Source organism: Seriola aureovittata, chromosome 12, assembly GCF_021018895.1.
Source record: "Seriola aureovittata isolate HTS-2021-v1 ecotype China chromosome 12, ASM2101889v1, whole genome shotgun sequence".
Taxonomy (NCBI): Eukaryota; Metazoa; Chordata; class Actinopteri; order Carangiformes; family Carangidae; genus Seriola; species Seriola aureovittata.
The window spans coordinates 3,857,635-3,871,975 of record NC_079375.1 but is presented as its reverse complement, the minus strand read 5'-3'; the positions used below and the strand labels follow the sequence as shown (position 1 = coordinate 3,871,975).

The 14,341-nt window shown below is 41.8% G+C and overlaps 1 protein-coding gene across 1 annotated transcript in view; it reads left to right on the top strand.

Annotated features, from left to right (window-relative positions):
* Positions 1 to 14,341, top strand: part of vipr2 (vasoactive intestinal peptide receptor 2) — a 71,534-nt gene that overhangs the window by 22,519 nt on the left and 34,674 nt on the right. The window contains exon 2 of the mRNA XM_056392327.1: positions 7,592 to 7,703. Coding sequence (XP_056248302.1) covers positions 7,592 to 7,703 — 112 coding nt within the window. The remainder of the gene's footprint in view (positions 1 to 7,591; positions 7,704 to 14,341) is intronic.

Here is a 14,341-nt window from a genome sequence, read left to right as displayed (position 1 = left end):
CTGACACTTGGTGCATGCTGGCTTGTGGCAAGTATACGCTCGCCCACCTGTCACTCAAAGCTCGTTGTATAAAAATGACATACAGTTGTCATGGAGGAGGAAATTAGCCGTAGAAACCAAAATGCTTTTTTTGTACCAGGCTGTAAACATGGGAGTCTACTCCCACAAGTGATCAGGCACAGAGAAGGAGGGCGAGAAAGAAGAACCATTTAATGGATTGTGAAACTGAGGTAAAAACATGCATCAATTTACTTTAGTACAATCACTCCAAATGTAAAGTCCTGTTTTACTCTGAACTTCATTTATTGAGAGTAGAGTCTTAATGAGGCTCCTGACAGGCTCTACAACTGTGATGAGTCATTATAAAAAAAAAATAGTTAACATTTTACATAATGACTCTCAGTGAATAATAAGGAGTTGGTTATTTTATTTTATTTTATGTTAAATTACTCGTCTCAGCTTACTTTGTGTGGATGCATCACTTATGTATCTGGCCCCAGGACAGGAAATGTGGTCCTTTAATCATGTTTAGTGGCATAATGATGCTGTTTGAGCCAGAATGACAATAAAAAAAAAGAAAAAAAATTGATTGAACTTTTTGAACATTTGTCCTCTTTGTTCTTCTCTGGACAGAAACGCATCTCGCTCCAAATAAAGAAATGTACTTGGCAGGTTAAATTAATACGACCGGGACAAGCAGACTAAACAAACCCATTAGACATTTCTGCAGCGGACAGATGTTAAACAGCCAAGTTTTTTCACAATATTTTCTTTTTTTAAAAGATTTCATTTCCACTGTTGTTTATTACATGGCCTTTTTCCAAAAATGAATTCACCTTGAACACTGTGGTGCTGTAACAGCCTCCTCCTGGCTGCATCCCACCTCCAGCCTCCTCAATCTCTCTCACAGTCATTCTGTGTCTTTCGCAACTACTAAGGTGGTAACTGCCTTTCAGAGAGTCTCTCCTCAAAGACAGGCAAGGTGCTGCGCTGAGTTGTGGGAGTAGTGTGAAGAATGAACAAAGAGCTGGGGAGAGAGAGAGAAGTTCAAACTGTGACTGCTCTCTGGTCAGCTGATGCGTGAAGTGAAGCTGCACTTTTATTTGTCTGGTGCATGCTGAAGCCTGACTGTGCTGAGCATGCAATCACAACATCCTGAGTTCATATAACTTTGTCCTAGAAGGTCTGTGAATGTACAAAGCTCGATAACAAGTATCTGTTGTAGGAAACGTATCAGTGGCTCTTACATGTGTTTGCTTTGTATACAAACCATCATTTAAGTGTTGCATCACCATGCACTTTTTGCTCATACGCTGCCAGTGGCATCAAGTCATTAGACTGTTTTTTTTTTGTTGGTGTGTTTGAGACGCCAACTGGTTTTCTTCAGCTACAGTTAAAACTCAGTTTTTGATTGTAAAAGTAAAATTTTAGTGAAAGACATGAGAGATAGTAAAAGTCGTCTGTCCTTTCCTTACAGCCCAGCTGAATTTCATGTGTACTCACCTCTGTTTCTTACCTGCCTATCATTACTGCAACATATAAATATTAAGAGGAGATATCTGTAAATGTTGCTATTGCTAGATAGCTTACATTGTGAGTTCAGCAACAAACTTAATTTCTTTACTTACAGTTGTCTCCAGAGGCAGAAAGCAACACCGTTGTTAATTCTTATCTCCATCACATCCTTCCAGCTGAAATTAGCATGCCACCTAGCAACGGCCCGACAGCGACGCACTATAGCCTTCAATCTGCCCTAACCACATAACCTTGCTCAAAAGAATGTATTAGTACCTTGCGTTGTAAATGCAAAATATGTCTGAAGCTCTTGCCAATCACCACTACTTTCTCCTGGCGAGAAACCACACTTCAGCAGCAGAGAGAACTTACAAATAGCCCCTGTAATAATAATAACAATAATAATAATCACCTTGATTTATAGAGCACTTTTCTTAATGTTAAAGTGCTATACAAGAAGAATGAATGGCGGCGTGGCACTACACGTCACATCTCTTAATTATGGGAGTGCAATAAACCAATCAGAGTGCCATCTGCCATTCCCTATAAAAGCCAGGTGTGCATGCACTTTGGTGGATTGGTATTATAACAGTGGATATTCCAGGGAGTAAGAAAGAACGCTTCCCTGCAGTGGAAACAGATCTCTGTCGGAGCAGGGGAGGTGCACCCATCAATGTAGATGAATATTATTATCTTGACAATGTTCAATTGACTTCAGACCAGGTTTTTGTTGGTCAAGGCAACAGATCACACTCAGTATTGATTCTGGAGAGTGCCGTGTTTCCTGTGTAGTCCTTTGTGAACTACATGGATTCCTTTTAAGCAGTATGCATTTTCACTGTGACAGACCGGCGGTAGACCCACATGCAACACACCACAGGCGATGATACAGGCAGGAATCGATAGCTATAAACGGCACAGGCAAAAACTCAACATTTCTCCACTGGGAAACGGCAGTATACAGTGACTCACTTTCAAAGCGCTGCAGCAGTACAACGACCAACAGCCACAGACAGAAACCAAAAAAAAAAAAAAAAAAAAAACACAGGGCAAAGTCTCAAGGTCGGGTTCAGAAGACTGGGTTGTTTACCAGAGAACAGGCGATGAAGGAGAATCAAAGACAGGCTGAGTCTGCGACAGGCGAGCCAAATGGGTAAAAGTCTTACATGGGAAACAACCAAGAACAACCTGGCAGTGAGTGTGTGGAGAACTGGAGACTAAATAATGGCAGAGGCAATGGGAATCAGGTGTGTGTGATTATCCTGATTGCAGTGGAGCAGAGTGGAGCGGGGGGCGTGGCAGAGTCAATGAATGAAGTGAACCAGGACGTGCAGGCTGTGCCATTCATAAATCTCTTTGCTTCATGTTACAAAGTGAATTTGCAAACACGTCTGCCATTTTTACATGATTGACATTTCCCAGTAAGCAGCTCACAGACCGAGTTGAATCTGGTTGAAATGTAAGTTGTTGTTTTTTTTCCCAGACGCCTTTGTTACATGAACTGTTATTTGAACAGAATTGTATGTATTAAAATACATGCTTCACACTGAAATATAGTTGTGTTAAATGGTATTTAAACGACTGTCACGTGTTAACCTAAAAATTCAGTAAACTTTCACTTTTTTCTTCTCACTTGTCAGTTTCAATCTGAAAGTCTTGATGCTTTTTTACCTGCAAATCGCCAAATCAGTACATCAGTAGCTGGTGGGGTGTGTGTGTGTGTGTGTGTGTGTGTGTGTGTGTGTGCAACCTTGTCTCCCCTTGCCTCTTCTCCCTCCAGGCCGTCGCAGTAAATAGAAGTGTTGCGTTTTAGTTTTAGTCATCTTGCCTGATGAATTTCACAAAATTCTGCTGCGTGTTAGGAAACAGACTCATCTGCACCGTCAGTCTGAGTCGCGTTCAGCTCGGCTGATTTGCTGTGACAGGTAACTGTTGTAGCCAAAGCCAAAACTTGATCTGTTATTCAACTTTTAGGATAAATGGGTTTTGGTTTTTGATAATTGCTGTTCAGCTGCCACTTCTGGCTAACGGTTTTTGCGTGTCTGCGTGTATGTTTCTCTCTGTGTGTGTGTGTGTGTGTGTGTGTTTGCTTGCTGTCTTGATGACAGCCAGCCTCGCCCCGTGCCAGAGGATAAAGGGCCGCAGTCTGTCTGGGAGGATTTCAGTGAGTGATGAGCTGGAGAGGAGTCTGTCCACTGGGAACTATTTCAAAAGCTGTTGATCTCATTATTGGCAAGAAAACTGGAAAGAAAGACTCACCTGAGTGTTTTCTGATCTGACACCTCTATCATTAAATTCTAGTTCAGGTAACTAAAACTGTAAGGAAAAGACTGTGGTCAAACCTGAATTTAGTGTTGGTCGTAAACAGGATACAAACTGATAGGTAAGAAGAAATGGCCGAACAGGAATGCCAAAGATGTGTTTGGAAACTGATTTGCCATTAAACATCTTGTCCATCAGTAAGGACCGACAGGATTAGGCCAGGAACACAGCACTGGAAGCGCGGCGTGAGCGTGGTGGCCACGGAGCGTGTTGATTTTCATATCATTCATTGTGTCCATGTTAACATGTTAGAGTGGACACACTGGCTGAGTGAGACACGTCTCTAGTGTTGTGTGATCTTATAGATCCGGTCTCTCGTGTGTCCCATCAGAAATAGACAGAGAAAAGACCTGTTGATGTCGTACTGACATCATGCAAGTCACATGATGCAAAACTGACACCTTCCACTGTAGTTTTCTCTGTCTAGGCTGAATGTGAATATGACACAGACATGAAAAACCAGTGATATATTTTTTAACCAGTTTAGTAGCTGCATGTGGAGACAGTGGCACTTAAAAAAAAAATCAGAAATTAATTTATAATGACAAGAAATCCAACATTGGAGTAGCCTGCAAACTCTATAAAAGAGACAGAGCTGCAGCAGCACTGCAGCAGAGACGCAGCCGGTGTGAATACACATGCATGCTTCTTCGCAGCAACTCAGCGACGTCTGCCGCCCACTCATGCAATGCATCTAGTGTGTTCCCGACATTATTTTCTAACTGTTTAAAATTGATTTTCTATCATCTGCGTCAGAACAAACTGTAACCCAACACTGAGGTTCAATTGTGTCAACTTAACAATGGCTTTTTTTTTTTTACCGATTCAGCACAGATAGAGTATATTAGTATTTTCCACAGCCGTCCACGCCTTCTTCAGAAACCTGTGGGTGATGTCACAACTACATCCATCTTTATTTACAGTCTATGGTCTGCACCCATCTGCTTGAACTCAATCATACAGGCTTATGCTCCTTCTTGACCACTGTGTTCCTCCAAGGAATGTCGTCTGGCATTACCATCCCTGCACATAAGACAATAGTGGTTCTTCGATGGTGGAACAAGCTGCTGAATGTTATCAGAGCAGGTGCATCCCTCTCTATTAATATTTACATTTACTCATATAGCAGACGCTCTTATACAAAGCAACTTACAAGTGAGGGACATCACTAAAGCTTCCGTGCAGTGGGACCAACAGCTGGGCGTTGTAGTGGGTCAGGTAAACCCTGATTTTTCTGATGTTGCATCTTCCAAAGTGGCACGACCGGAAACCGGGTGCAACATGGTCAGAGAAGGATAGCTGGTCATCAAACATGACACCCAGGTTTGTTGCAACCTTGGTTGGGTCAGAAATGAAGATGTTGATTTTGATGTTGACATCGTGATAAAGAGAGTGATTGGCTGGGATGATTCTGAGTTCAGTCTTAGAGATTTGAAGGTGGCGTTCCTTCATCCATGTGAATATGTTAGAGAGCAAGCCGAGATCTGCTCAGAGACAGCGGGTCATCTGGTGGGAACGACAGGTATAGTTGGGTGTCATCTGCATAGCAGTGATATGTGAAGCCGTGCGAGCAGATAATTGGACCCAAGGAGGTAGTGTATGTTGCACCTCTCTATCTTCAAGACTTATTTCTTCTCCTTACATCAAGGTCCCCTACTTCACTGAAGCTTTAGTGGTGTCCCTCCCTCGTCAGTTTCTTTGGATAAAAGCGTCAACAAACAAAGCTACTACAGCAAAGATTCAGACTTTACATTTTTCTAAGCATTAAACTTTGTGGAAAAACTCAAACATGTCGTTTCTGGTCTTGTACCATGTACCAACAACGCTGATATAACCAGACTACACTGTTTACACAAGTCCATGATTAATACCTAAATGAGATGACAGGCTCATCTGTCCACACACACACACAGATGGATGCACACACTCGGCAGTGGAACACATACACTGGACCGTACATGTGGAGTGATCACGGGCAGCTGCGGCAGCTTAAAGTTATGCAAACTCGTAGTAACACACTCGCACGTAGTAACACACTCACACATACACGCTGTGACATTAATATTCAAAAATGTGGAGGATGGTTTGTTGTTGGTTCAGTGTTGTTTAGAAGGGTCTCAGTGTTTCCTCTGCAAGATTTATGTGGCTCACACAATTCATTCATCTGCTCCTCCTGGTTTAATACACACACTCAAACACACATAAAGGCAGAGAGGCAGCGAGCGTTGGCTGGTTGGTTTAAGCAGCTTATCTTGACCCTGTATTCATCTGTCAGTCATAACCTTGACTTTCCTCTGTGTATCAGCTTGAAATATCTCTCTTCCTTTGAGAATCATACAAACAGAACACAGACAGGCAAATGAAAGAATAAATCTACAATAAATAAAAGTATCATTTATTATATATAAAGGTTAAAAAGCAGATATGAAGTTTTTCTGGGAAGGGAGGGAGCCTCCTTTGATTGCAGCCACTTGTGCATGTTGTGCTGCTCTGAAGGAGTGCTGTAGTTGTTTAGTTGAAGGGCTTTCTTCTGCATCCTGATGAGGGGATCAAGTCTGATTAAGATGCTCCTTGTTCCGCTGGCATAGGTTTATAGAGTTTGCAGATTTTTTTCTTTATTCTCCTCTCGAAGCCAACAGCAAAAGCTCACAGCTTACTGCACATATAGCAGCTGGGGCTGAACCGTAATTTTACTTTAAAAACAGTGTTTCACGTTGGGACTAATCGCTCTGTGTGGTACCGTTAATGAGATTGGGAGAAGGTTTCAGCACACACAGGAACACACATAGTAAAAATCCCAGGTTCCCACAGATGTTTGGGCAGGAAAAGAGCTGACACTGGCAAAAATTCACCAAAACCTTAACTGGTCCATACAGTTCTGTCTGTTTGGATGTTGTCATTATAATAGGATTTTGAATATTGTCTGGGATTTGTTGTTACCTTGTAAATAGTCTGACTCACTGGATGTAGGCCTTAGGTATAAGCCTGCCATTGGGCGATGTTCTCCTCCCTTTCCCATTCCACCGTTTTCAAAAGCCCTTTAACTACAATGTGTAGTCACACAGTGGATACACATCTGCTGTTTTTTGAAGTGTTTTTTTTTTTTAAGGGAATTTGCCATTTTAATGTTTACATTGCGAATGGACTCAAAGCAGTTATTGCAGTATTAATGCACTTTCTATTTAACATGACCAACTGTTTTGACACGCATTACATGTAATGTGCGTTGTTAACGTACCCAGGTGAGCAGGTACACACAGCTTCTTCTGGCGCATCTGACATGCAGCTTTGCTTTTGTCCAGCTCTTCACTGTCTTCATAGTTTTTAAATCTGAAATGCAGCCACACATCTGTCTTTAGACTCGCCACCGACTGTCATGGTTTTATCTCACGCTCACGGCTGAGTTGCGGCTCGTTTCAAAGGTTGGCACCGGCAGCTCTACACCTACAGTCACCTGACGGGATCTCGTTGTGACAGCATCTCATCACATCCACAGCAGAGTGTAAAAGACAAATATTAAAAGATCGATCTTGGGTTTTAATGAATCGATATCGGATTATTCAAACGAAGATCGAGTTTAATCGGAGAATCGATTTTCTTCAACCCAGCCCTAGTCTCGTGTGTCAGATCTTTCTGAAAGCAAAACAGCCTCTAAAATGTTGTGACGATATTTTAAGGTCAGTGTGGAAACCTGGCCGAGCGCCGCCTGAACATTTACAGTAAACTCTTTTCTTTTCTTCTACTTCCATCGCAGGTTGACAGCCGCCATCCCACCTGTAACTTCATGCTGGAGGTGGAGAGAGACCAGGTGGAGTGTCTGCGGCGGCTGAGGGAGGAGGAGGAGGAGGCTGCCAGCAGCCTTAAAGGTCACAATCACTCACAAACAATTACAGTCACAATCGACACTTTCCTTAGAGAAAGAGAGAAAGGCATTTTAAAACTTTGTGGAGCTGAACTGGATCTTAAAACATATAGATATATTAAAGTTCATAAATGCAGTATATTCATACCTCTGTCATGTGAGGATATGAGCAGTTTAATCCTGTGTTTTATATTCTGTTCAGCTGTGTTTCTCTACACAAAATGAAAAACCAACAATTTCCAGTTCAGGTCACTTTCTCTTATTGAAACCCGTGTGATGTGGCTGGGAAAAGGATTTCATCTCAATCAAACCTGGACTAAATCTGGATCTGAGACGCACCTGGTCTGACCTCCAGAGATGACTGGACAGATTAAACCTCATTTTGAAATATCAGATTATTTCTCTGCCTGACTGACTTCAGACAAAACTAATATTAAACACATACAATCTGCAGTCTTAGAAATCTGCCGCTCTTTGTTCTTGAAACAAAAGCATTATGCAGGGTGCCAGCTCGTGTATAAAATGACATACACTGAATCATTTCATATTTATTTTCAATATGCTGGACCACAGATGAACTGAATAATGCAGGTTAGAAAAACAGTAAATATTTTAGCACTTGTTTGTTAAAATATAAGGGGAGACTATGAAAGTACTAAGGGAATGATGATCAGACACGGCTGATTGAGGAACACAGCTTGATATTAAAAACAACTGATGATGCTACGTGACTTATTATGACTGATAAAGTCCAGACACCTACCTCGCCTCCTGATTGGGTCTTATCAATCAGTGGTGAATGCAACATGGATAGCAACCAAAGGTAACACCGCCCATTTGTTAAATGACCTGGAACACAATCACACTGCTGAATCTGAAGAGTGCATGACGTGTGCTTTCATTAATCATTAACAGATAAAAGTTTGAAATAATCAAGATGCTGAAGTCTTATCACTCAGCCCTAATTCTGCCATACCAGCCACCATGACCATGTATAGACAGCCTGATGGACAGTCAGACTCCTGATTGTATCCAAATGCACACATCATCATTTCTCTCTGCAGCAGCTACATGTTGGATGTTCATTGAAACACACAAAAGTACACAAGACAAACCACAATGATTATTCTCTCCCCAACAAACTTTGTTAGTTTGTTTTCCAAAATATAATAGTCCATGAATAGCTCCTAACTGTTTCTGGAAAAAAAAATAAGAAAGAAAAGTGCTGACAACCGTGGTTTAGCTGCAACCAAACCTGGCAACCTAAACGATACAACAGACTTCAGGAAGCTGCAGAGTCACAGCTTTGAGACTGTAAAAGCACACATTTTTACATTTCTGTAAAGATAAAACATGAGACATACAACTTTAAAAGTGCCGATAGGTGTTTTTTGTGTTTTGTTTGTTTGTTTGTTTTTTTTTTCAACTTTGGACAGACCCAGGCCGGCTGTTTCCCTCTGCTTCCAATTTATGTGCTAAGCTTGACTAAACACGTTCTTACTCACCCACCTCTGCAGACATGACATGAGACTGATATCGATCCAAAGCAAAGGAATAGGCATATTTCCTAAAATATTGAACTTTCCCATGAAGGAGCAGATCTGTTTAAACTACCTCTGTCCAGAAGTTCTTACACTTATGAGGCAAAAATAATGAGGCGTATATATGGAACAATAGCAGAAATGTACTCACCCACGTGTAGTTATGAAATCATTAGCATGCTTAACTCTGTGCTTCAGAGAAGTAAAAATAAATAATAAATAGAGGTTTTAAACTGAGACTAAGCTCTCTGGCTCTGATCTGCTTGAAACAGTGTGACTTCAGATCATTCTTCACCCGACTGCCACAGTCAGGAATGTAAGCAGTGCCAGCAGTGTTTATACGCTCCGACCTCAGCTCAGAGATAATGAACGCAGAGAGTGTGAACCTGGTGATGTACTGTTATGTTCCATACATGGTGCGAGCATGTATATCTAGCAGACCACAGCAAAACGTCCTTTTCCAAGCGCACCGTGATTTAAAGTGTTTCAATAAATGTCATATAAATACCATCAGTCTAGTTATTTCAGCATTAAATAAGACTGTTGTGTAGGATTTAACTGCACAATAAATATTTATTTAAGATGTGGTTTTGAAATACAGCTTCATCCATTTAGCATTGCATCAGGCATATCTTTACCTCTACCAAGCAGTGATTCTGGCTCCTCCTCCCCCACCTCCAACATGTCTCCCCCTGAGCCTTGACTAGCTTATTAGCAGCTTAGCAGGTTGGAGAAAGTGTCTGAATCTTCTAAGTTGTTGTCTGTTGTCATCTGTTTCAGTATTGTTCCCCTCGCTCAGGTCGTCGGCCATTTACTTTTTTGTGAACTAAAACCGCCGGAGAAACAAACGAAATACATTTCCCATGGTCGACCTGATATGAATTTCAGCAAATCACAATGCATTTCATCGATCACACGTCTTAAAAACAACGTAATCTATACTATGCGTGTACATTGCACCCAGTCTTGAAGGGACAGACGCGTATGTTGGATCTGATGTTCGTGGTTAATATTAAGTTAATACTACAAATCTATCGGATATCAAAGCAAGTAGTGACTGGATGGTGTACTTCACAAAGTAGATTTAAATGAGAGAAGAGATGTGGGGTCAGTCCTATGTTCCCACATTTCTTAGAACTTTTTTTTCACAGAAATTTTTGAAAATTAGGGTTAGGGTTAGGGCTGTGGGAACATAGACACGCTCCCAGAGATGTGAGGTAGTTCGGAAGCTCCAAGAGTCGTACTTTATAAATGAATAGAATGAGATGTTTCTTCATGACTGTAGATAGGTCCAACCCAAAGTGTGTTGCGCAACAATGGACTGGGTTAAAGGGCTGAGATGGTGATGGGGCAGCATGACAATACAGAATATCTCCATAGTCAAGGTGATCAGTGTATCACCTACTGTCCCTGATTAATTCCTGGCATGAAGTGAACTCCACAGATGAATAGTCATGACTCTATCAGCGTCTCAGAGAAAGGTCACTGTTTTCCAAAACAGATGTTGAGAAGTTTGAAGGGAAACTTTCACACGTTGTGGTGCAGATGAAATGTGCTGCTGCTTTTTCCTCAGAGGAAAGGCTCATTTCTGATGTAACCCCCTGCGTGCATAATTATCCCAGCACAACTATACTGTAGGTCTTAATACAAGATCCAATTAGTCTGAGTTTGAACTGAGAAAGTTGAGCTAACTTTTCTTTTGCCTCTTTAAAGTTTCATACATATCTACCTCTGAAACGTAGTGTACGCTAAGTTTACATGTTTAATGCACACTTCCTGGTCTTATGTTCAAAGTAAAAGGCCCATGAAAAACAAATTCATTCTACTATCCTTTTTATCTGCAGCAAACTAAAACGCAAAACTTCCTTAACAAGCCAGACTTTCCCCTCCACTGATGTGAGCTCTGGATACTGTGAGTGCCCCCCCCCCCCCTCCTCCCGCTGTGATAATTGAAGCTCGATGACACAAAGTAGAGAAAAAAATAACGTGGCACAAATCCTCTTCACGGGGGGGAAAACTGTGCTGGTAAGAGCGTTCTGAGAGCGAGTTGTTTCCTGGAGCGAATGAAGCCCTCAGGACTTCATCTGCTTTGCTCGATTCGACAGGAAACATGGCTCAGGTTTAGATTTCAGTTAATTTCAGTTAATACTCTTAGGTCTGAATGTACGAAAGCTACAACATGGAGCTTTTGTTCCAGTTTTGTTATGTGTAGACATCATCTCTAAGTACAGCATCAAGGTCATGATCCCCAACTGGCTTCTCACCACTGACTTACTGGGTGTGTGCAGCAAAACCTTAGGATGTCGCTTTGAAGTAAAGAGACTGTCCTAAAAAACGAGCCCATAGGTCGTCTGTGCAGCAGGTTATTATGACCCATAGTTACGCTTTGTTGCTGGGCGACATCTAGTGGTCGTAGTAATTATGGCAGGAGCAAAGAAAAAAGTGCGATGACGTAGTATAAAGAGAGACAAAGTCCACGTCAGGAGGAGGTGGTGGTGGATGGAGGAATACGACACAGGAGAGCGGTGTTCAAAACACAAGTGGAACAATTAAAAGTTAACGTGCACTCCGCTTCAGCAAATGCAGCGATTAATGTCATTAGCTACACCTGTGATTGACGGACAAAAATGAAGACTGCAAGCCCATAAGTCATCTGTGCAGCAGATTATTATGATCCATTGTTACGTTTTGTTGCTAGGTGACATCTAGTGGTCATGATAATTATAACAGCAAAGTGATGCAGCATAAAGAGAGACAAAGTCCACGTCAGGAGGAGGTGGTGGTGGATTGAGGAATACGACACAGGAGAGCGGTGTCCGATTCCCATGTGAAAGTAGCAGTTTATGTTGTTTCTATTATCCAACCACATAGTTATTACTGTAACCATGACAACAAAGATCGTCTAATGTTGAGGAAGTACTTATGTTAACAAAAATCACGATCTTTTCCTAAACCTAAGCAAGCATGTTATTATAGTAACCATGGCAGCGAAGGTAGGTATGCTGCTTTCGGTATAGTCCATGTGTTTATTATTGTAACCATGACAACCGAGGTCTGGTACAAGTGCTGCTATAGGGGCGCTATTTCTGGAGACATTCCCATGGGTCATATCAGAAGGTTGAAAAAACAACCTTGGCTGGAGGAGATGTTGGACGTGATGACTGTTGATGCAGGGAAGTAAAAGGTCTGCCGTTGAAGGTTAATGGAATCCTGTTGTACAGTTCATATAAAAGAGTCAGTCTGTTTAAGTAACTGCATTGAATAAAGGGTCCCTGCTCAGTCAGCCTTCACTTTGTAGTGAATAAAGAATAAAAAAAGACCATAAAGCAGAGACAGGGGATTTACCCCCAGATGTGTGCTGCTGTGCATTTGGTGCGTTGTCGGTTAAAGGCGGCGTTGATGCCTCAGTATTTCTGTGAAAGCGCACAGAGAAAAGATGGATCACTTAGCGGGTAGACGGACGCTTCCTCATGCTCCGGTGAGCTCAGATTCCATTTTTTACCCCAAAGACATCTGTTCTCTCGTCTCGTCCTCTCTTGACCTCTCTGTATCTCTGTAATCTCTTCTCTTTCACTGCTCCCCTTTTCTTTACCTCTGCACTTTCACTCCTCCTTTTCAAGCTACCTTTTCTTCTTTATTTTCCTGTCTTCTTAGCAAATCTTTAATACTCCTTTTCTTAGGTTTTCCTTAATGTCCTTCTTGCACTGACTTCTCCTCTCTATCTAGTCTCCTAATAAAAGTCTTTTCACTGATGGACTGTAATGGAGCATTTTCACTGTCCAGGCCATTTACAGTATAAGCTCCGGTTCCTACATTAGAGAAACAATATGAGACCAATTGTCAGGTCAAAGGTCAGAGAGCAGAGTCCTAGAAAGAGACAAGGCTGGATTATGAACCGGGCAAATAGGGGCAACAATCTGGGGGCCAACCCCTCAGGGGCCCCAAAGGGTGTGTTTCTCACATTAGAAGTCTCCCAAAATGGAAATATTCTGATAAAATACCGGAAGTCCTAACATCCTCTTTAGAACAGAACTTAAATGAATCCAGTGTTTGAACCTTATTAATGTATTTTACAAATACTGAATCCACCGTGTGACTCAGATCACATCTACACTAAACTGGCTGAGTTTCAGCAGTTTCAGCTTTCATATAGTTTTTCAAGGTACGGCAGTATGTATGGGCCCATTGTTGAATTGAATTAATTTAGTGAAAATCAGACACAGCAAAACATGAAATCAAATATTGAAGAAAAGTGTTCAAAAGCAGAGTGAGTGATCGTGGACAGCAGGAGGCAACAGGATGGAGGTTTTATGGATTGATCCCACTGTGTCTGTGCTACCATCTGATTCTGGCTGCGATGCACAGTTTTGTTGTTCGGAGGAAGATGATGACATCCTCATGTTCTTTTTCACGTCGTTTCGGTGCTTCAGTGTGGATGAGGATCTGTGCAGAACCTGAATTGACAATATGAGAGGAGACATTGATGATTAGTTCAGGTGCAGGTGCAGGCGCTCGGGTTTCTGCCTCTCACACCTCAGAGTCACAGGTTTAATCTCTGCATCTGTGAACAGTCGCCTTCCCTGACGAGACAACAATACTTTCAGTTTCACAAGTCACTCCCGATGATGATGTTGTCAACTGAAACCACCTGAAATATGAGATTAAAGAATAAAACATTTCAAGGAGCCAAGTGAAAAAAAAGGCCAGAAAAAAACAGATGAATACATCACGCTGGTTTGTTTAGCTTCTCATGTCCTCTGGCTGTGTTCTTTTCTTTCTTTTTTTTTTTTTTTTTAACTTGACACTAATAGGTTTCTTTTTATAGCATGTTTTCTCTCTTCACACTCTGATGCCCTGGTAGTTTGCTGGCTGCATGTCTTTTGCAGGGATGTCGGGGAGGAGGGCTACACTTCACCGAGCACACTGTCTCAATTCATCTATCGCTAAAAAGCCCTGTTGACTTTTCAGTTTGCCATCAGCACTTTCACACCCATTAAGGCTCATGCTGAAGAGCTGGAGGAGCTATTTTTGGTAGGCGGCGTGTTTGTTTTGTTTATGGAGGTTGTGGGGGGGGGGTGTTTGTTTTCATTCACTCTGTGTG